We start from the raw sequence: 20970 nt of genomic DNA on the forward strand, positions 1-20970 counted from the left end.
ATTTATTTTATTTTTGGCTGCATTGGGTCTTCGTTGCTGTGCGTGGGCTTTCTCTAGTTGCGGCGAGCAGGACTACTCTGTTGCGGTGCGCAGGCTTCTCATTGCGGTGGCTTCTCTTGTTTCGGAGCACGGGCTCTAGGCACACGGGCTTCAGTAGTTGTGGCTCACGGGCTCTACAGCGCAGGCTCAGTAGTTGTGGCGCATGGGCTTATAGCTCTGTGGCATGTGGGATCTTCCCGGACCAGGGCTCGAACCCGTGTCCCCTGCATTGGCAGGCGGATTATGAATTTTCTTAAGCAAGTTCTGCTTCAGATTACATTCACAAAGCTGTAGAGAGTATGCTTGTCTGGAGGTAACTAGAAGTTCAGGGTTACTTCTGCAGCACACACAGTTGTTTGGATGTCTGTCCAAAGGTTTTCAATATACCCTTTCAATATCTTAACAGTTCACCCACTTCAAATCAAGTCCATCCCATTATTTAAACACACTAGGAATATGGTAACTGCTTAAATATTAAATTAGTAGTTAAACCAGAAGTCAAGTTCTAATGATGATGGTGGGCTGCTGGATCTGTCAGGATTCTCCTTCCTGTTCCAGGTAATTAGGGAAGCAGGCAGGTAGTTGTGGAAGAAAAGTGCTTGGAGGAGCATAGGTCTTTGCAGTAAATGCAACAAGCAGTGAAAAATTTCTCTGCAAGTAACTGAAACAATGAAGTGCTATGTATTCTCTGTATATCTATGTAAAAATTATTTCTTTACAGGATAGGAACCATGTGGATAGCTTTGCTTCTTGAGTCTTTTTTTGTAAAGAATAATAACCAGATCAATAAAGGATTTTTATCAGGTAACATTTTTTCTAGTTCTCAGAGAATGTAACTTACCCTTAATGGGAATTTGGTGAATTAGATGTCCTGTGACATCTCCTGATCTGATTGCTACGAACTGTGATGCACTTAGTTTGACACGAGGAGTTTTTTCTATTCTGTTCGTGATCATTTTTGGATTGGTATTACTCCGTAAGGTTCAAATTCATGACCACGTGAGGCTCCATGACTTTTGGGGTAAAAGTCATGTTATTTTATTATGAATACTGGCTGCATGAAAATCAGCTTATGACTCTACAGTTTCTGCTTTTTCCCCTTCAATTAAGTAGGTAAGAGATATAAAAAAGAATCATGAAATTAATAAGAAAGGGGTCTTAAAATTTACATGTGAAAGTGCATCTGAATTTATTGACCTATTTTAAGTTATTTGGCATCTGTTGAGAGAGACAAAGAATTGACAGTCTAGCAATGTCATGGCAGTATTCCAGTATACCTGAGGTATGGTCTAGAAGCTTCTGCTTAGACACTCAAATTTATTTTTAAAAAGCCTTTACCAGGGGAAGCATAAGTCCCCACTCCTTCAGTGTGGGCTGCACATGGTAACTTCCTGGCAAAGAGTACAGTAAGGAAAATGGGAGAAAAAGTAAGTAGCTTTGTAGTGTAGAAGCCTTGACAATCAATGCCTCAGCCAGGTAATCAAGGTCAACATCAACAGTGATGAATCCCATTGATAGTGTAGACCCTTGATGTGATGTGGTTAAAGTGTTACTTTACCAACATGGCCTTCCTTCCAAAAACACACAATGCTAGTCTAATCATGAGAAAAACATCAGACAAACCACAATTTTAGTAAATTAGGAAAAAAAAGACCTTCCATGATGTAACTAAGTGTGGACATGAACACAAATTTATTATCACATCTCAGTTAAGGACAGAATGGCTAAATCTTTCTCACTATTGCTAGAATTGAAATTAAATTGTCAGTTGACATTGACTACTCTTACAAAGGTAAGTAATGTTAGGGGGAAATGGCTTAAAAACAAGTTTAAAGCTCCTTATAAATACTAGCACTAGGAAATAGATGAATATCAAAGCATGCTAGATTAATGTAGTAGGTATAAAAATTAAGCCTAGGTCTCCAAAGAGGTAGGTAGTAACTTAGCCTTGAGAAGGAAACTGCTTGATATTCCAGAACAGAATATTGTTATCCTAGTGAGGCTATCTGGTTAATTAGGATGGCTTTTATATCAAATAGGAATCAGGTTATGTCAAACACACACACACACACACACATACACACACACACACACACACACACACACACACTTCTGAAACAGAAAGGGTTACACACATACGTACAAATCAAAGTACTTGTTGATGGCTTTTTGGTGCTCTTTTATCTACCAGATAACATGGAAACCCTGTAATAGCATAGAAATCTATCAGAGTTTTAGAAGTACAGACTTTCCTAGATTTAATTGTTTTTAAAGAAGAACATTTAACTTGAGGATTTATTTTCCATGTGAAGGCTTGGGGGAAAATATCTGGTCTTAAACCTGTTTATTTTAAATACACAAATTTTTAAAAATCCTTGTCTGATTTAATTGGTTTATAGGAAAGTAGATTATGCACTGGATGCGTATTTTATACGAAACAAAATGATTTCTAAGTTCTAGAATGTACTATAAACCCAAAGACCTAAGAAAATTCTATAATACAGATAACCAAGAGCAATGTGCGTTACTGCATTGCATGTTTCTCATAAAATGTAGACAGGTTTCTAGAAGAATGCCTGCATTTGATTGGTTTTTTGTTGTTGTTGTTGTTGTTGTTTTTGTGGTACGCGGGCCTCTCACTGTTGTGGCCTCTCCCGTGCGGAGCACAGGCTCTGGACACGCAGGCTCAGCGGCCATGGCTCAGGGGCCCAGCCGCTCCGCGGCATGTGGGATCCTCCCGGACTGGGGCACGAACCCCTGTCCCCTGCATCGGCAGGCGGACTCTCAACCACTGTGCCACCAGGGAAGCCCTTGATTGTTTTTAAACTACCCTTTTGCTGGTTTTTTCCTAGACCCTTTCTACAATATGTAGGAGAAACTAATCCACTTATTCTTTACATAATACTGCTCTTGAGGGACAATGTGAGCTCCTTCCATCTATTAATCAGAGTAAACTAAGTGAGTTTATTTTAACAGATGTGCAATGGCAGATACATTCTCAAAACCAAATGTCTTAAGAACTGAAAGGTATGTACTTTACACCTCAAATAAACATCATTCTCTTTTTATATTCTAGTGCACTGACAGGCAGAATTCCCCAGTCACATCACCGGGATCCTCTCCCCTTGCACAGCGAAGAAAGCCACATCCAGACCCTCTCCAGATCCCACATTTAAGCCTGCCACCAGTGCCTCCTCGCCTGGATCTAATTCAGAAAGGCGTAGTTCGGTCTCCCTGTGGCAGCCCAACTGGTTCACCAAAGGTAAATCAATTTTATTAGAAACATAGATAATAATTTTATGTGATGATTATTGATTGCTCAGGTTTTTAAAATTCCGTTACTCATACTTCTTATGCTCTTGTTTATGAACAACTTTGATGGGTCTCTCATTTTGTTTATAGTGAGTCCACTATCATATTCCTTGCTTTATTGCTATAAAAGTTACATAATTATTCAGAGAGGGCACATGTCTGTAACAGCCCCCTGATTTGCTAAAATAAACAGCAGAGTAAGTATAGTTATTCTGTAAAATGGATTTAAAAGGTCATTACATGTATTAAAATAAATTGCATGCTCTTATTAAATGATATTTTACACCCATTTTCATAGTGTCTTGACAAGAAAAATGTTATGAGAGTATATTTGCATAGGGCTTAAGATGTGATAGATTATCACCCAAGTTTCAGGGTGACTCAGAAGAGGGAATTATATGTACCTTTTACACCTGAAGGAATTAATTACAAAGAATTACAGTATTTGCAAACTAATTGCATTACTGTTTAATATTAAAGACATAATTCTATCTGTACATCTAAGCCCACAGTTTTAGTTCTGTGCAGATTTTTTTCCAAATTTGAAAAGGGAATATTTTGCTTTATTAAATATAAGATTTTAAATATTAATCCCATGCGGTAATATGTGTTACGGTCTAAAACTATTTGGAAGCACAGTATTTTAATGGTATTAGACTTTTCTACATTATAATTAACATGGTTTTAAGATCATATTAAGACTTTTTAGGATGTTATTTAGTCAGAATTATGTAAACACACATTTTTTTGCTAATATTTTCAAACAATAAAAGGACAAATCATTCATCAGATGAACTATGTAAATGAAAATAAAAACTGTGAAAGTCACATAGATTCAGTTCAGGAGCTTATACCTTTGTATTTCCACATAAGAATCAGACTGATTTTTTTTTTTTAAGATCCATAAAACTCAAGTAAGGTCTGTAAATAATGCTGCTCTATTATTTGCGAATTTTCACTATTCTGGTAATAACTGTTAAAGAACTGGAGCACATTTCCCCCTTGTCACTTGCTCTGTATTATAGAGGTGAACACAAAAATAACAAAACCAACATTTTCAGTCTTCCAAAGATATTACAAATCAAGGTGCTCTTTTAAAAAGTAAAACAACAACAACTTTGATGGTTTCTGCTGTTTCTCCTAAATCACAGAAACGTGCAAATAAAATAATTAATGACATTATTATTTTAATGTCAACCAGTCAAAATCACCATATAATTTTGATATTCTGCTACATTTCCCTGTAGTCCTTATAATCCTAACATTTGAGTTTACGTGTTCATTTTCTACAAAGAAATCTTAATATATTTGAGTTTTTCATTAATATTTTAAACTTTCATTAGTTGGTGATAAAATAAACTCATTAAACGATGGCACAGGAATCTAATAAAGCCCTACTATGACTTAGAAAACAAAAGCAATAGTATACTAGTCTGGAAGTCATTTCAGTGCATGGAACCTCTTTTAATGTTTTTCCTCTTGTGTTTCTTTAGTCTTCTCCTTGCATGGTGAGAAAACAAGACAAACCACTCCCAGCACCACCACCTCCCTTAAGAGACCCTCCTCCTCCTCCACCTGAGAGACCTCCCCCAATCCCCCCTGACAATAGACTGAGTCGTCACTTCCTTCACATGGAAAGTGTGCCTTCCAGAGACCAGCCGATGCCTCTGGAAGCCTGGTGTCCTCGGGATGTGCTTGGGACTAATCAGTCAGTGGGATGTCGCCTCCTAGGGGATGCCTCTCCAAAGCCTGGAATCACAGCGAGTTCAAATGTAAATGGAAGGCACAGTAGAATGGGCTCTGACCCAGTGCTTATGCGGAAACACAGACGCCATGATTTGCCTTTAGAAGGAGCCAAGGTAAGAAATACTCAAAGCTGAAGCTAAATAATCTGCTTATAGTCTTCTGATAAGAGGTAGTATAAAAGGTTGAGTGGTGTTTTTTTCGCCTAGTGTGACACTTCCCTGCAGGTCTTTAATTATCTGCAAATTGTAAATAATCAGAAGCTCATTAAAATTTGAACCTAACAGAAGTCAGGAAGAAGGCTCTAAGTAATGATTTAATTTTCATATGAAGACACCAGACAATTTGCCAGAGATTTAGTTCACCTTCCCTTATTTCATCTGCAAATTTTTTTCCTATTAATGTTGTCAATGGGAGAATCAGCAGTCTTTTTTTATTTAACTCTCCTACTTCTATCTAATTTGAAAAGAAAGTTGTATGGTTATAGCATATCATCAATCAGTCATTGGAGTTATTGTTGCCTGGGACAGCACACCTTAGGCAGCCAGGTAGAATGAACTTCTCACATACATAAAAATACCAGGTCCAGTTCATTGTTGGAAAGCAAGGTCTTTCTCTATAAAACTGAAAGAGTGTCACACATGTTGAGTTCTAACATGAAGGATATTACCACTGTCATTTATATGTACAGAAAAGAATTTAAGCATACAGGGAACCTAAGAGGCAGCAGCAGAAATCATTGAGTTTCGAACCCTCAGTGGGCCCCTGGCAGAGCTGTTCTGTAATGTTTTCTGGTATTTGTGTCCACGATATTTTTGACTCAGATCAGATCATCACCATCTTCCTTCAGCTGAAGGAGGCTTTGCCTCTTTTGAAGACTGTAATGTTTAAGTGTTCCCATCTCTCTTGATCTTAAGTTGTTATTTTAGGGGAGTAGACTATTCCTTCAAAATAATAGTTTGTAGTTGGTGAGTTAATCAAGAAACAAAGAACTGTGAAGAATGACTAATGTACTAAATTCCTGTATGTGTGTACACACATGCGTGCACATGTGTGAAGGAAAACTCTGTATAAGATTTAATTATTCGTGATATTCTAGGGTAGCCAGGATAGCAAGAGTCAAAATTGTCTACTCAGGCATTCAAAACACAGGGGAAGAGTCGTGGTGGTTTGCCGTAACTCTATGTTAGTGCCTTGTTGGTACCTGCAGGCTTTCATCTATTATAAATATGAAGATCTGTAAAGGTTTTCTTCAAGGTCATGCAAAGGTGATGTAAATGGAAGAGAAGGCACTTATAAAAGCATTTTTGTAATGTTCTCTGAAAATGGAGAGCTTATCTTCAAAAGTATGTTTCTACAACTTAGAATCTTGATCAGAAGGACCTGCCTTTTTTTTTTCCAGTGATTTTTTCTTCCCTTTAGTCTCTATTACTTTTCATTCATACATGATCACACTTGCCTTAAGGAGAGTGTTCAGAAGAGCTCCGACATGAATGGTTATATCTTAGCAACATATTACAATTTATTTCCTGAATGGACTTAGAAATACTTAAAATATAATAATTATCTTGGGCAATTCACTGAAGACCTCTTGTTTCAGGGTTCTTCTTAGATAATATGTTATACAGTCTTAGCACTAAATAAACCGGCCCTTCTAAGCCCTAGAATACAGGCTATTAATTTTTGTATGGATGGTGGTTGTTTTAAATTGGGGTTATAATTTCTTAGGTTATAGGTATGAAATTTTATTTTTATTATATTAACTATAATATAAGTTATTAGTATTAGTAGTGATTTAAGTTATAAAGATTCCTTTACATGTTTTCTATGTGAACTTTCATGTCTTGATCATTGAAACATGTTAATATCCCAGAGAACATTGAGTAAAGTACAAAATTTATGTCTTATTGAAAGCTGAATTTGTTTAACTCTATCTAAGTTAGGCTCATTAAAATTCATGAAGGTCTAATCTCATATGTTGTGTGTATTAGCATTGCAATGATTATATTCTCAAAGTTAATTTCAAGTTACAACTAGATTAACATTTTTACCAAAATTAGACATCTAATATTTCTCATTTCAGTATAGTTGTTTGACTTTTAAGGCAGATTATAAAGAAGGATTCATACATAATGTATTAAATGCTATAAAACAGACCATGTCTCCCCTTATTCTCCTCTTTTATTATCTTTGAAGGTCTACTTCAGTAGACCACAAGGTATATCACAACTGACATAAAGTAGAAAAAGCCCAATTCCTCTTATTTCACTGTTGGGAGACTTAGAGGCTAGCTTCAACCGATGGAAAACTGCATCCATCTAGGATCCTGTAATTCTCAGTCTCTGCATGATCCTGGGTTGGAGTTTCTTTCTTTCTTTCTTTCTTTTTTTTTTTTTTTGGCCGTACGCGGGCCTCTCACTGTTGTGGCCTCTCCCGTTGTGGAGCACAGGCTCCGGACGCGCAGGCTCAGCGGCCATGGCTCACGGGCCCAGCCGCTCCGCGGCATGTGGGAGCTTCCCCGACCGGGGCACGAACCCGTGTCCCCTGCATTGGCAGGTGGACTTTCAACCACTGCGCCAGCAGGGAAGCCCTGGAGTTTGTTTCTTAACTTACGTCTCTGTAGTTCCTCAATCCAGATTGATTTAATTACGTATTTGTAAGCACTTTCTACATACAAGACTCTCCTAGTGTTCAGGATAACCAGAATCCCAATGTTCTCTCCCCTTTCAAATTTAACAAAATGTTTTTATAGAAGAGGAACTGTTCAACTCCTTTAGGCAGAAGTAAAAATGATAAGGCAAACCTGATAGCTGCATTTTAACAAAACTAAAAATCTGATCAACATAGATCCACCAGGCTCTGGAATCAGACCTGAGTTTTACTTCCTGCTCTAGAATTCACTGGCTTTGTGGATGCAAGCAACTTACTACATCTATGCCCCCAATTCCACTTATTTCCCTTACTTTATGAAATGAAATAATAATAGGACCTACTTTCTAGGAGAATAGTTACCCTCCAAATATCTAAGCCCCCATATCCCTTGGTTATGGAATAAAACCAAACTAGATGTGGAGTCTTAGTATAAGTTGTAACAGTTCATTTTCATTTAAAATAGTTGTCCTTATTTTTTTTTAATTTAAAACCAAAATCATTATCTCTTTCTCCCCTTCCTCTCTGCTTTTATTTAGCATAGTGGCTAATGAATTCTCAGCAAACACTCAATAACTGGGTTGCTGAGTTATTACAGTTAGGTTGATGACAGAGGGGGAAAGAGTATATGCATGCTGGGGTTGGAGGTGGGCAGGGGTAGGGCAGGAAAGGACTTGGAGGAAGAAGATGTCTATGGTACACTAGGAGTGTAGACAGTTTTTTTAATGTATTTTTCCAGCACTCACCTTCAGCCAAAGGTAAAATGTAACTTTCTTGTTTAAAATAGGATTTTTTACTTTTAGAGAAGTAGTCATTCTCTATAGATAGATCACATATTCACAATAAGAGGGAAACAAGGGAGAAGGGTTGAAGAAGAAGGGGAAATGAATTTGATTTAAAAAGACTTGTATATTAATGAAAATGGTAAGTGTTACAATATATTCTCACCCTCCATACCTAGTGTGCAGTCTTTAAAAATTTTTTTTTAAAAATGTTATCATGCGAATAAAGGGTATAGGGATTTAGATACTTGGAGGCTGATGTGTTATCTTCACATAACCCGTCAGTCTCTCCAAATGTAAGCAAATACATTTCTGTGTCAAAGAGTAACAACTATCGTTCAGACTAGTTTTCATTAAAGGAAATATCTCAAATTAAATATCATCTGCCCATTTTAAAGATAAGAAAACTTAGATGAGTACTAAAAGTTTAACATTAAGTGTACATATGTAACACCATAAGGGGAATTCATGAAACTAAACATTCTATAGAGTGAGGACTTGCTGCCCTTTGTTGTGTGTCCTATGTCAGTGTGCCAGTTCCCATCATCCATTAGAACCATTTGCCCTTTTTATTTGCATCTTTCCTAGATAAATGGTAAGGGAAGCAAGGATAAATTAAATTCTAATTACTCTATTTGCTAACTGTAAAGAGCTCTAAGGAAAAAAGCCCTCTAATTCATAATTAAAATGAAGTGTAAGAATTCTGTGACTTTAATTTACTCCCATTTCTCTTCTCCCTCCCACCTAGCATAATCAAGTTAACTAAATTAATACTTTACTTTTTAACATGAACTTGAAAGCTAAGAGTTGTTAGGTTTATTTACCTTGTTTTATTTTATTGGTAAGAGATTTCTTTCCTATAGGACTGTTTCCATTCCCTCAGATTGTAGCCACATTATAAACCTGTTCCTTACTTAATACTTTGTTGGCTAGATATTTAGTTATTGTTGTTGGTTTGTTTGTTTTAATTATTTTATTGCACGAAAATGTTTTAAAATATCATTGGAGACTTGAAATGTATCTCCTTATATCTAGATACTAACACTGTCCAACGATCTTTATTTGTTCCTCTTAAAAGATTAAGAATGCTACTGTTTCCTATGTGATAAAAACGATCTCTGACTTATGTTACTTCAAGTGACATTATTCTAAAATGACCTTGTGTACAATAATCTGTTGAAGATGTTGCTAGATAAATACATAGAATGATTCCTCTTTTTGAGATTGTGGCTTTTGCTATTTTGGTGGAGAGGCACATGTTTATAAGAATGAACTTAAACTTATCTGTGAATCTCAGGTGCTGTCTTTCAGAAAATAAGTCCTCTGTGTACACAGGTTTCATTTTTAATCTAATGTTTCTGAAGGATAAATTACAGTGATATTTTTGGTGTAGTGTATGTGTGCTCTTACATGTGTGGGATGGGGGAAGGGGGTTTTGTTTGGGGTTTTGTAATTAAAAAGGTTTTTCTTAATTGTGCTAAGATTATCACAATTGTGTTTGTTTTCCCTACATCTCAAGGGTCCCAAATGCTTTAACATTAAATTTTAGACAATATCTGAATCATAGGAAGATATTTCAAACTTAAAAATTAGGATGAAATGTTATCTTGAGGCATGTGAAAAATATTAATACAGGGTAACCTAGAGTAACCTAGAGTTTATAATAAATTTTGTGATAACTCAGATTATACTTCTTCCACAGGTAGTATAAATTCTCCTTAATGTATTCTTATTCGTTCAGCCTCTTTCAGTTAAACGAGTAGGATGTTCAAGACACTGTGGCGAATACAAAATGAATCAAGCACAGTCTAGTGAGGATGAGACAGGTATATAATTAAGGGATGAGGCATAGGCGAAGCATCCAGAATATATAATGTGGGATGCCCTAGGGGGAGAAACATTCCAACTGAGATGCAGGGTAAAAGAAGGAATAAAGAAAGCTTCGTGCAAGACAGATCTGTAGACATTAAAAGATCAGTAGGTAGGGCTTCCTTAGTGGCGCAGCAGTTGAGAGTCCGCCTGCCGATGCAGGGGACATGGGTTCGTGCCCCGGTTTGGGAAGATCCCACATGCCGTGGAGCGGCTGGGCCCGTGAGCCATGGCCGCTGAGCCTGCGTGTCCGGAGCCTGTGCTCCACAACGGGAGAGGCCACAACAGTGAGAGGCCCGCGTACCGCTAAAAAAAAAAAAAAAAAAAAAATCAGTAGGTGGTGGTGTTGTAGACATGACAGGAAGGAATAGCATGGAGGTGGGAAGGTAAGCACAGTGCAGGAAGTCAATTTTGGACAGACTCTAGGGCATACAGAGAGAGTAAGTATGGTAGGTAAAACTATGGCAATATAAACTGAAAGCAGTTATGGAGTGGAGTGTCTCATATTCTATACCAAGTTATCTTTAACTTGGTAGACAAAAAAGAGCTTTGAAAACTTTTTTGGCAGAGGAATGATAGGATCAGAATATTTAAGTTGGTAGCATGTCCGATGGAATTGTGGTAAATTTGCAACAGTGAACTAGGAAGGCAGAAGAAAAAGATGTTTCCTTAGTTGAGAGTTTAAGAAGGCCTGAATCAGTGAGATTTCAGTGTGAACTGCTTCAGTTGATACTATCAATCTACACATTTGAGGAACTACTGTTTTCTCCTATTTGCAAAAGGCTTTGCAGATTTCCAGAGGACATAAAATATTTATTTTTGGCTCAAAAAGTTGTGACTTACTGCAGTCTCTAAAGTAGTTTTGGATAAAATGATTTTGTCTAATGAAACGGATGCAGGTGGGAACATGGAGTTCAGAATGAAATAATCGTAAATCTTGTCATCCAGTCGCTTTAGATGAACAGAAACATGAACGTCATTTTAGTACCTGCATTTTTAGGTCCTTTACAAACATGTATGTATGCACATATGTAGTGTAATGTAAGTCAATCAGCAGTCAGTGTTCATTTGAGCCCTACTGTGTGTAAAGCATTGAAGGAATGTCCTCTAAAATGAGGAAATCAGAGTCTTTGTCCTGAAAAAGATTCACGTAGAACTAATACAACAGAAATTGTTATTCCCATAGCTCCCTTTTATTTTATAATTGCTGAAATTTTACTAGGTATCAACAGTGCATTAGATACTTGCTCCTGTTAAAACAAATAATTGCATATAAATCCATATTACATTTCCCAGAATGAATTTTAAATGTGTTTATGACAGAAACATCAAGGAGATTTGATTGCAGAAATCATACATTGTATCCATTCTGGCAACAGTTGCACAGGACTCAAATTAAGGATGACTTTATATGCCCATTATACAATGAGCACTTGTGATTTGACACATGTATTTGTTGGTTACAAGGGATTTTTTTATGTTAGGGGTTTTCATTGAACTGTATAATAATTAATATCTACTGAGACATTTCTTTTCTCTAGCAAAATCGAAAAAACTCTGCCTTGTTCTGTTATTCGGTCCATAGTCAGAAACCCAAAGAGATATTTTTGTCATAGTGTATCTCTAGTGTATTGAATCTAATGAGGAATCAAAGCTATATATAGCACAGGACTTTTTTTTAGAGTGATACTTTAATGCTATAAAATTTATATTTTGTAGTTTTAAATTGCAAACATTGATATATTTCAAATGGATTCTTTAAACATGTTCCTTTTCTTAAGTTGCTAGGGAAGTGTATGGCCTTTTCCATTTTGCACTTTATCTAAAGCTTCAACACCATTTTAGAACTGAGGGGTGAAAAAAGAATTGGTAGGTCATTGATTGGGTTACCTAGAACTATTCAAGTTACATCACATCCTTTTTGCCACAAACCAGCCTACACCTCTTAAATATGAACTAGTAAAGAGTTTGGGAAAGAGCTTCATGATAAAACCCTAATGATTAAAGGTCTTAAAATATGTTTAATCTGTCTTTGCAAAGTTACTCTTTTTTTCTTTTAAGTTGCTTTCATGTCAAGTTGTTGGATTAGTTAAGAGCAGTTGTTAGACAGTTCCCATATGTAACTGAGTAATCTGGAAACCAGAATTTCTGAATTCTGAGTAAACACTGGCTCTCTATGGTACCTTATGAGCAAGGTAACAATTTTGGTTTGTGTTGTTCACACACCAAAAATTATATTTAAAATTGCTTGCACTCTGAAAGCCAGACCAGGTCTCTAGTTACCAGTAGTGCTAAAGCTTCGGCCTTCAAAGAACAAAGGCGTTTCTGATTATACTCATGCATTGTTTTATCAAGAAGTTTAGAAATGTTCTGTTAACCCCAGAGAGATATAATTTAGAACACTTTTATTTGGGAGGAATTGAAATAAGAATTGCACCGGTGCTGCTTTTTTCTTTACTGAATCCTTACAGAGAATGCTAGCTTTTCAATAAAAACTGGTCATGTTTGGGGACTTTTACTATTTACCTAGCTATCTATATGATTTATAGAAATTATAGCATCTCCTCTCAATATAAGAGAGGTTGAATCAGGTTGTATTTTATTTTTTCACATAAAAAATGGTGCTACTTTCGGGCGGTGGTAAATAATCACGATGGTGCTCCTAACTCCTAAGTAAATTAGATGGTATTTCACTTGTTCAAATAAACTGAAATTATATATTCTCTTCAAAATTATAGATTGTCTAAGAACTGTTACTGTTTTAAGGTCCTCCAGAAGTTAAATTCTAAACTAACCCTTTGATTTCCTTTCAGGTCTTTTCCAATGGTCACCTGGGAAGTGAAGAATATGATGTTCCTCCCCGGCTTTCTCCTCCCCCTCCAGCTGCCACCCTTCTCCCCAGCATCAAGTGAGTTTTACTGAATCTGGAGATCAACTGTCCATGCATAAAGTTGTTATAAAGAGTAGTTTTGAGGTTCTTAGTACAGAAAGTACAGGGGTGAATATGCATCAATAAAAATGAACCAGCTGGATTTTTAAACTAAAGTACCAGAAATCGAGATCCTTTCTGATTCTTTGCTGATAACTACAGCATTTTTGAGACTTACCTACACTCTGAGATTACACATAAAGCAACAGAGAAAAAGCTAAGTCTTCCTGCATCCAGGAAGAGGCTCAAGTAGCACAATGAGCTCTCCTTTCCAATTCACGTCTCTTCCTTAGAGGTATCACATTTATCCCACTACCCAGTTTGACATGATAAGATAATCTTTGGTTCCTCCAGTTTTCTCATCTCTCAAATCCATCCCGCCACTAAGTCCTGTTGATTGTTCTTTTAAAGTTTTTCATATTCAGCTAATCTTCCCCATTGCCCTAGTTCTGGCTTATAACGGGACAATTGAAAGAGCCTTCTACCTGATCATACGATATGATCTCAGAATGGAATATCAATGGATTTTAAAGCTAGAAAAATGAGTTAAACTAGGTGTCTCATTTGAAAAAATGGGGACACAAGAAGCATATCAGACAGTTAAGGGATGGTGTCTATCCAAATCAAACCTGGATAAAACCAAGTCTCCTGATGGCCATTTCCCTACTCTATATTAAATCAGGCTACCTGTCTTTCCTCCAGTATATTTTATTCAGGTAGCTGATTTAATTTAAATTCTGCTTTCCCCAGATCACTTTCCTACTCAAAGCCCAACATTGTTCTTTCTTTCCTTCTAAAGTAATTCTGTGCTCTTCTGCTATATCAGTAAGATCCACAGAATTTTACCCAATTAAAATATCATTCAGGAATTCTAATGCTTGCCCTCTAATCTTGTCTTGATTTTTTTCCTGGTTTTATGAGTCTTTCATGCTGTTCCCTCCTGTGCACCAAGTTTTCAGAATCTTTATTCTGAAGATCCATGTCTCAGGCTCTATTTCTGTATGAAAACTTCTGTGACTTCAGTCATAATGATGGTAGTAAGACTGATTCTCATTCCTCCTCCTAGAGTTTATTTTCTACACATTTAATTATGTACTTTGCTCTACTGTTTTCTAATACTAAAGTGCCTCTCCACATTAAAAAGATTATAAGGTTTTAAGGGCAAAAACCTTTTCTCGTAATCTCTGCTTCTCCCTTAACACCTTACTGTTTGCTGTTTAATGAGTATACTGATAGTACTTGGTCGCTTGGTGGATTGACTTTATCATCTGCTAAGGTCCTCATTTCTAACTGAAAGTCTTAGAGCATCTTCACTCCTTCCTCTGCTGGTCACTGGATGCAAAAGAATCATAAGCTAGATACCAGCTCCCAAGATATTTACCATCTACTTTAAAATAAAGTTAACGTACATGAAATCACAAGAGAACATTATGCACTAAACTGTATGCATCTAACTTGTTAGTTTTTATATAAGCTTGGAGAATAGACTATTATAGACTTTGTAAGTCAAGGATGTCTTATAGAGAAGACGGAAATTTCCTGAGTCATGGAGGATGGGCACAATTGGGAAGGGATGTGCATGAGAAAAAGCATGAGTATGAAATTTGACATCATTTAGGGGGCAGTGGGAAACTAAGCATTGGACCATTCTTTAGTGGCCACTTTTCTTGGAGCTGGCAGATATGTAGCAGACATAGAAGTTAGAAGCAAATATATATATTCTGTGTAGTAGGTTGTACATCAGTAATAACATATGATATTGTAGCAACAAATGAACTCTGGATATTTGTATATGTGATTAAAACATCTAAGCTCAATTACCTCTAATTCAGAGAACATCAAAAAACGAAGTACATGAAATCTTGCTAATTAGAGATTAAAATTTTACATTCTGTTTATTAAATTCATATTGGCAAGTGGGATAAAAGGCAGAGGTCACCATTTGCTTCATCTATATTTAGTGTTAAGTGCTTGTTTTTCTATAAATAAAGAACAACAAATTCATAGTAAAATGCCTTCTATTGATACTTTTCTAACACTTCAGTTTGTATGTGTACCTGGATATACTCTCACCCCATTTACTCTTGATTATTTTCCCTCAAACAATGCAGTTGCTTTACTTAACCAGGGAAATAATTTAACAATGCATCCTTAACAGCAAATTAGTTTTCTATTTTGCATGCTGCAAATTAACCATAGTTAAAATTACAAGTGCTGGCTTTTAATGGCATGTTTATCTCTCCATTTTGTTTTTTATTCTGACATATAGGTAGCAGTTGTTCATTGTAGAAAATATGGAAAATATATAAAAGAAAAAAATTAAACAAATACATAAATATAAGCGTTTACGTACCCCAGATATCAATGCCCAGAGTTTTTGTTTTGTTTTGTTTTTCTTGAATTTTTGAATTTTATTTTATTTTTTTATACAGCAGGTTCTTAGTCATCCATTTTACACACATCAGTGTATACATGTCAATCCCAATCGCCCAATTCAGCACACCACCATCCCCACCCCCACTGCGGCTTTCCACCCTTGGTGTCCATACGTTTGTTCTCTACATCTGTGTCTCTATTTCCGCCCTTTCAAACCAGTTCATCTATACCATTTTTCTAGGTTCCACATATATGCGTTAATATACGATATTTGTTTTTCTCTTTCTGACTTACTTCACTCTGTATGACAGTCTCTAGATCCGTCCACGTCTCTACAAATGACCCAATTTCGTTCCTTTTTATGGCTGAGTAATATCCCATTGTATATATGTACAACATCATCTTTATCCATTCGTCTGTCGATGGGTATTTAGGTTGCTTCCATGACCTGGCTATTGTAAATAGTGCTGCAATAAACGTTGGGGTGCATGTGTCTTTTTGAATTATGGTTTTCTCTGGGTATATGCCCAGTAGTGGGATTGCTGAATCATATGGTAATTCTATTTTTAGTTTTCTAAGGAACCTCCACACTGTTCTCCATAGCGGCTGTATCAATTTACATTCCCACCAACAGTGCAAAAGTGTTCCCTTTTCTCCACACCCTCTCCAGCATTTGTTGTTTGTAGATTTTCTGATGATGCCCATTCTAACCGGTGTGAGTTGATACCTCATTGTAGTTTTGATTTGCATTTCTCTAATGATTAGTGATGTTGAGCAGCTTTTCATGTGCTTCTTGGCCATCTGTATGTCTTCTTTGGAGAAATGTCTGTTTAGGTCTTCTGCCCATTTTTGGATTGGGTTGTTTGTTTTATTAATATTGAGATGCATGAGCTGTTTATATATTCTGGAGATTAATCCTTTGTCCGTTGATTCGTTTGCAAATATTTTCTCCCATTCTGAGGGTTGTCTTTTCATCTTGTTTATGGTTTCCTTTGCTGTGCAAAAGCTTTGAAGTTTCATTAGGTCCCATGTGTTTATTTTTGTTTTTATTTCCATTACTCTAGGAGGTGGATCAAAAAAGATCTTGCTGTGACTTATGTCAGAGTTTTCTTCCTATGTTTTCCTCCAAGAGTTTTATAGTGTCTGGTCTTACATTTAGGTCTCTAATCCATTTTGAGTTTATTTTTGTGCATGGTGTTAGGGAGTGTTCTGATTCCATTCTTTTACATGTAGCTGTCCAGTTTTTCCCCAGAGTTTTAACATTCTGACTTTTTTTTCTTTTTAGCCTTTTTTTTTTTACATGATTTAGATTACATTGTAGAGATAATTTCATGTTCTCCTTTGTCACTTAATATTTTAATAAGCATTTTTCTTAATCATTTATGCTGTACTATATTTATCATGGAACCAGCATGGAATTCTGAAGTGACCATTAAAATAAAATCAGACTTGGTCCCAGACATGACTCCGGTATTAATATTTGTCTGTCTTTGAACAAGGTAACTTCTCTGGGCCTCACTTTCTCCATCCGATAAATGAAGGGATCTGTTTATCTTAAATGATCTCTAAAATTCTCTTGAGCTTCAACCTTTTAGGTTCCATGCAATGTTTTTTTAAGGGGTACTCATTTGTAGTATTAATTACATATGAATACTTGGCAACTTGAATGCTCATTTATAATTGGTTGGTTGCATCCCATTTTTGAAGCCAGTATAACTTGGATTACTGCTCTGGGTTTTTTGTTTGTTTTTTTGTTTTGTCTACTTCACCTTCATTAGAGTGTATAACCAGAGTACAATGAGAATAGATCTTCAGCTCTGGAGAGGCATAGAATACAGGTCTTAGCAAAATGTCACTCAGGGAAATAGGGATGTTGGATGTTCAAGTGTATTGTTTCCGTGTCAGCATCTTAGTACATGTTTCAAAATTAGGCCAAAGCAAAATAACAGATTGCTACCCATCATAGACTTTGATAGTTCTCACAAATGTTGAGAGCCCCAGTGTTGAATTCAGTAATGTCAAAGCTAATATTTACCTTTAAAGCTATACTGTGTTGTTATTAATATTTACTGAAGTATAATTGTTAAATTATTTGATGTTACTCTGATTCCCATTAAATTGGTGGAAGAGGCTACTCTCTGATAGTGTTTTCTTTCTTGTAAAACAGTATGACTGCAATTATATGACTTTTAGTGTGTAATTTATCTGGAGACCTAGAAGAATATAGAATTTATTTTGAAAGCATATTCTGTCATAAAAGTAAGCTGAAACTGTACTAGTGCATATAGGTTTACTTATTTTTTTTCCTAAATGGTTTCTACTTAAGATGATTGACACTTAGCTATAAATATAAATTCTTAAAAGCTTGAAATATGGGTAATCATAATTTTTTTAGGGGAAGAATGAAAAAATCTATGTGGATTATTTTTATTGTAGTGTCAATTTTCACTAAATTATTTTTATCTTGAAATAATTTGATTTTTCAAAATTAAATGAAACCTGAAACAGTTAAAAATACTTACTTTACTTAACACAAGATGTTGGCCAATAAGCAAAGGAATTACTCTAATAATGGAATAATTACTTCAGGTAAGATAATGTTCTGGAATGCAGAGGAATGTCATTTTTTAGAAGAATATTTTTCTTGTTCCTTGTCTTTTAGAAATGGACCTTTTGTACTTTTGACATATTAATCTTAAACTTTCAAATACATGTGAATCAATATTACTTAATATTTTTGTAAAAAGAGTGTTTTGTTGTTGGAGGTGGTGGTGTTGATCGTTGTTATAGATTTTTTCTAAACAGATAAGGTGCTAATAGTTTAAGCTCAGTGAATAGAGTATCCAGGTTTTGCCTAACTATCCTGTTTTCATTCAGTTGCGTACTGACTGGAGAGTCAGAGTGAACAAGATAAAATCCCATCCTCATTGGAATTTGTGCTCTAGTTAAGGAGAACAGCAAGTAAACAAATAACCATAGTATATTGTCAGGTAGTGGTAAGTGCTAGAAGGAAAAGTAAAGCAGGGAAAGGGATACTCAGTGATAGGGAGGTTTATACTTCAGATGAGGTCATTAGGAAAGGTAATATTGAACAGAAACTTGAAAGAAGGGAGCAAGCCATGAGACTGCCTAGGTGAAGAGCATAAAAGCTAGACAGTGAGGCAAGTGAATCCCTTTGGCTTATCTGGAGAACAGCTAGAGGGACAGTAGGGCTGGGGTTGAATAAGGTATATAGGAGCTAAATCATATATTGCCTTTAAGGCCATGATAAGAACTTTGGTTTGGTTAGTTTTAGGAGCCACTGAAGGTTTTGATCAACATGATGACATGATGCTGGTTTGTGTTTTTAAAGAGGGTCACTGGCTGCTACATGAATTGTCTTTAGGACAGCTGAAGTGAGACCAATGGAGAGTATAGTCGTCTGATGTGGTGAACCAGTAAGAGATGGTCAGGGCTTTGGGGTGATGGTGATGGAGTTACACAGTCCACTTTGGGTTGTATTTTGATCCAACAGTACCTGTTAATAAATCAGATGTCTGTGAGGTACAATAAATAGGGATGATTGATTTTTATATAGGTTTTTGCTTAACGAAACTGGGTGAATGGGTTGGTGCCATTTACCAGAGGGAGGGAAGTTGGAGAAGGGCAGGGGTGGGAAGGGGGCAGGGGTGGCAAAATTAAGACTTAAGGATCTGTTGGGTTTCGGTGCCGATTACACACACATCCGAATAGTGATGTTGAGGGGACAGTCGGACATACCATCTAAGCTTTCACCTTTATATTATATTCAAGTAAATACTTCAGTAGGTACTATCTAAAGCTGATAAAATGATTTCTACATGACCAGTGCCCAAATTTAATTAGATTTGTTATACTCTTAGACATATAAGTGTAATCCTAGAAGTTTTTTTCTAATATAGGAACTTATATATGAAAATATCACCTTATAAAACTATATCATTTACCCCTGAAACGTTGATATTGTAGAAAACGTATTTAGAACATTTCTGTGTGGTAAAAATTATAATAAACATTATCTATTATCATAATCTAAAACAAACTAGAAATGTGGATTTGTGAATGCAGCCTCAACTACTGCCACCTTCCAGTGAGTGATCTAAGAGGTCCACACCACCAAACAGCATCAGCATCTGTGCCCGCGTGTATGTGAGAGTGGTTGTTTTTAAATAAATAGTGGCCAAAATGGTCTGTAGATAGAAAAGTGCAAAAGACAAAACTAGACCAGTTTGACTGAAATGGTGGTCAAATTCATGGGAGAAAGGAAGTTTTGTTTTGTTTTGCTTTGTTTTTGACTGGGGAGTGAAAAACAGAAAGAAGAGATAAAAGCAGTATGCCACAGGAGCTATTAAAGCAAACATCACATTGTAATTTTTAAAAACTTAAGAGAAAGAAGCTTGATGGAAAATTTTCATCTTATATACTGTGCATACCGGGCTTCATTGTTTATGCTTAATGGCAAAAGAGCAGGGTAACATGTTCTGTTATTGTTCACCTGAGGGTTTGTATAGACAATACACACTTCAGTTTTACATTAATCCTGTTTATGTTCAATGATAAGAAATTAATTTCATTGATTTAAAGAAAATATGGTAGAGAACTTTAAATGGAAGATCAAGCTGTAATTAAGAGCTACTCTTTTCTTAACCCTAGTGAATGAACAGTGATGCTCTTTTGTTAATTTTTGAACCAGCTTTCATTCAAATACCTTAAAATATTTTCAAGATTTGTCAAGATGTTGCACTAGTTTTACTTGTTTTACCTTGGGTAGATAGAAAGGTGAACTAATATTGAAGATGGCAGTCCTTTGTAAGTTACAGTTGCCATGATGTGTATGGGATAGTGTGGGATGGGTCCATCTTTTCAATTTATTCATTATGATCACTATGGCATTCTTCTCTCATTGTGTATCGTGTAGAAATGTTTGTGCATTTGGTTTTGACCTATTGATGTGACTCAGTATTTGAAACTCAGACTTTATTTTTTCTGCATATTCTTATTGATTTATAAGTTTTGTTCAAATCTCCCATGAAGCAGCTTGACCATCCTAACGTAGGTTTTCTAATGTCTTGTGGTAAATCCCTAGAACCTGCTTGTTGACACACTGATGACAAGAATTGAGGGCTGCAAGCATATCATTTTAAACTAGTCTCAACAGAAAGAGAAATAGTGTGTGGCAAGGGTACAAAATAAATACTATGGGTATTATTTTTCTCCTTTTTATTTTAGTATTATAATTTCTAAATTCAGATA

General features: G+C 36.0%; 1 protein-coding gene across 1 annotated transcript in view; it reads left to right on the forward strand.

Moving 5' to 3' along the window:
* CBLB (Cbl proto-oncogene B) overlaps positions 1-20970 on the forward strand; it is a 217033-nt gene that overhangs the window by 156164 nt on the left and 39899 nt on the right. Inside the window, exons 10-12 of the mRNA XM_082654577.1 lie at positions 3116-3301; positions 4845-5210; positions 13208-13302. Of these exons, the coding sequence (XP_082510703.1) occupies positions 3116-3301; positions 4845-5210; positions 13208-13302 (647 nt within the window). The remainder of the gene's footprint in view (positions 1-3115; positions 3302-4844; positions 5211-13207; positions 13303-20970) is intronic.

The sequence above is a fragment of the Grampus griseus genome (assembly GCF_964374135.1).
Source record: "Grampus griseus genome assembly, chromosome: 5".
Taxonomy (NCBI): Eukaryota; Metazoa; Chordata; class Mammalia; order Artiodactyla; family Delphinidae; genus Grampus; species Grampus griseus.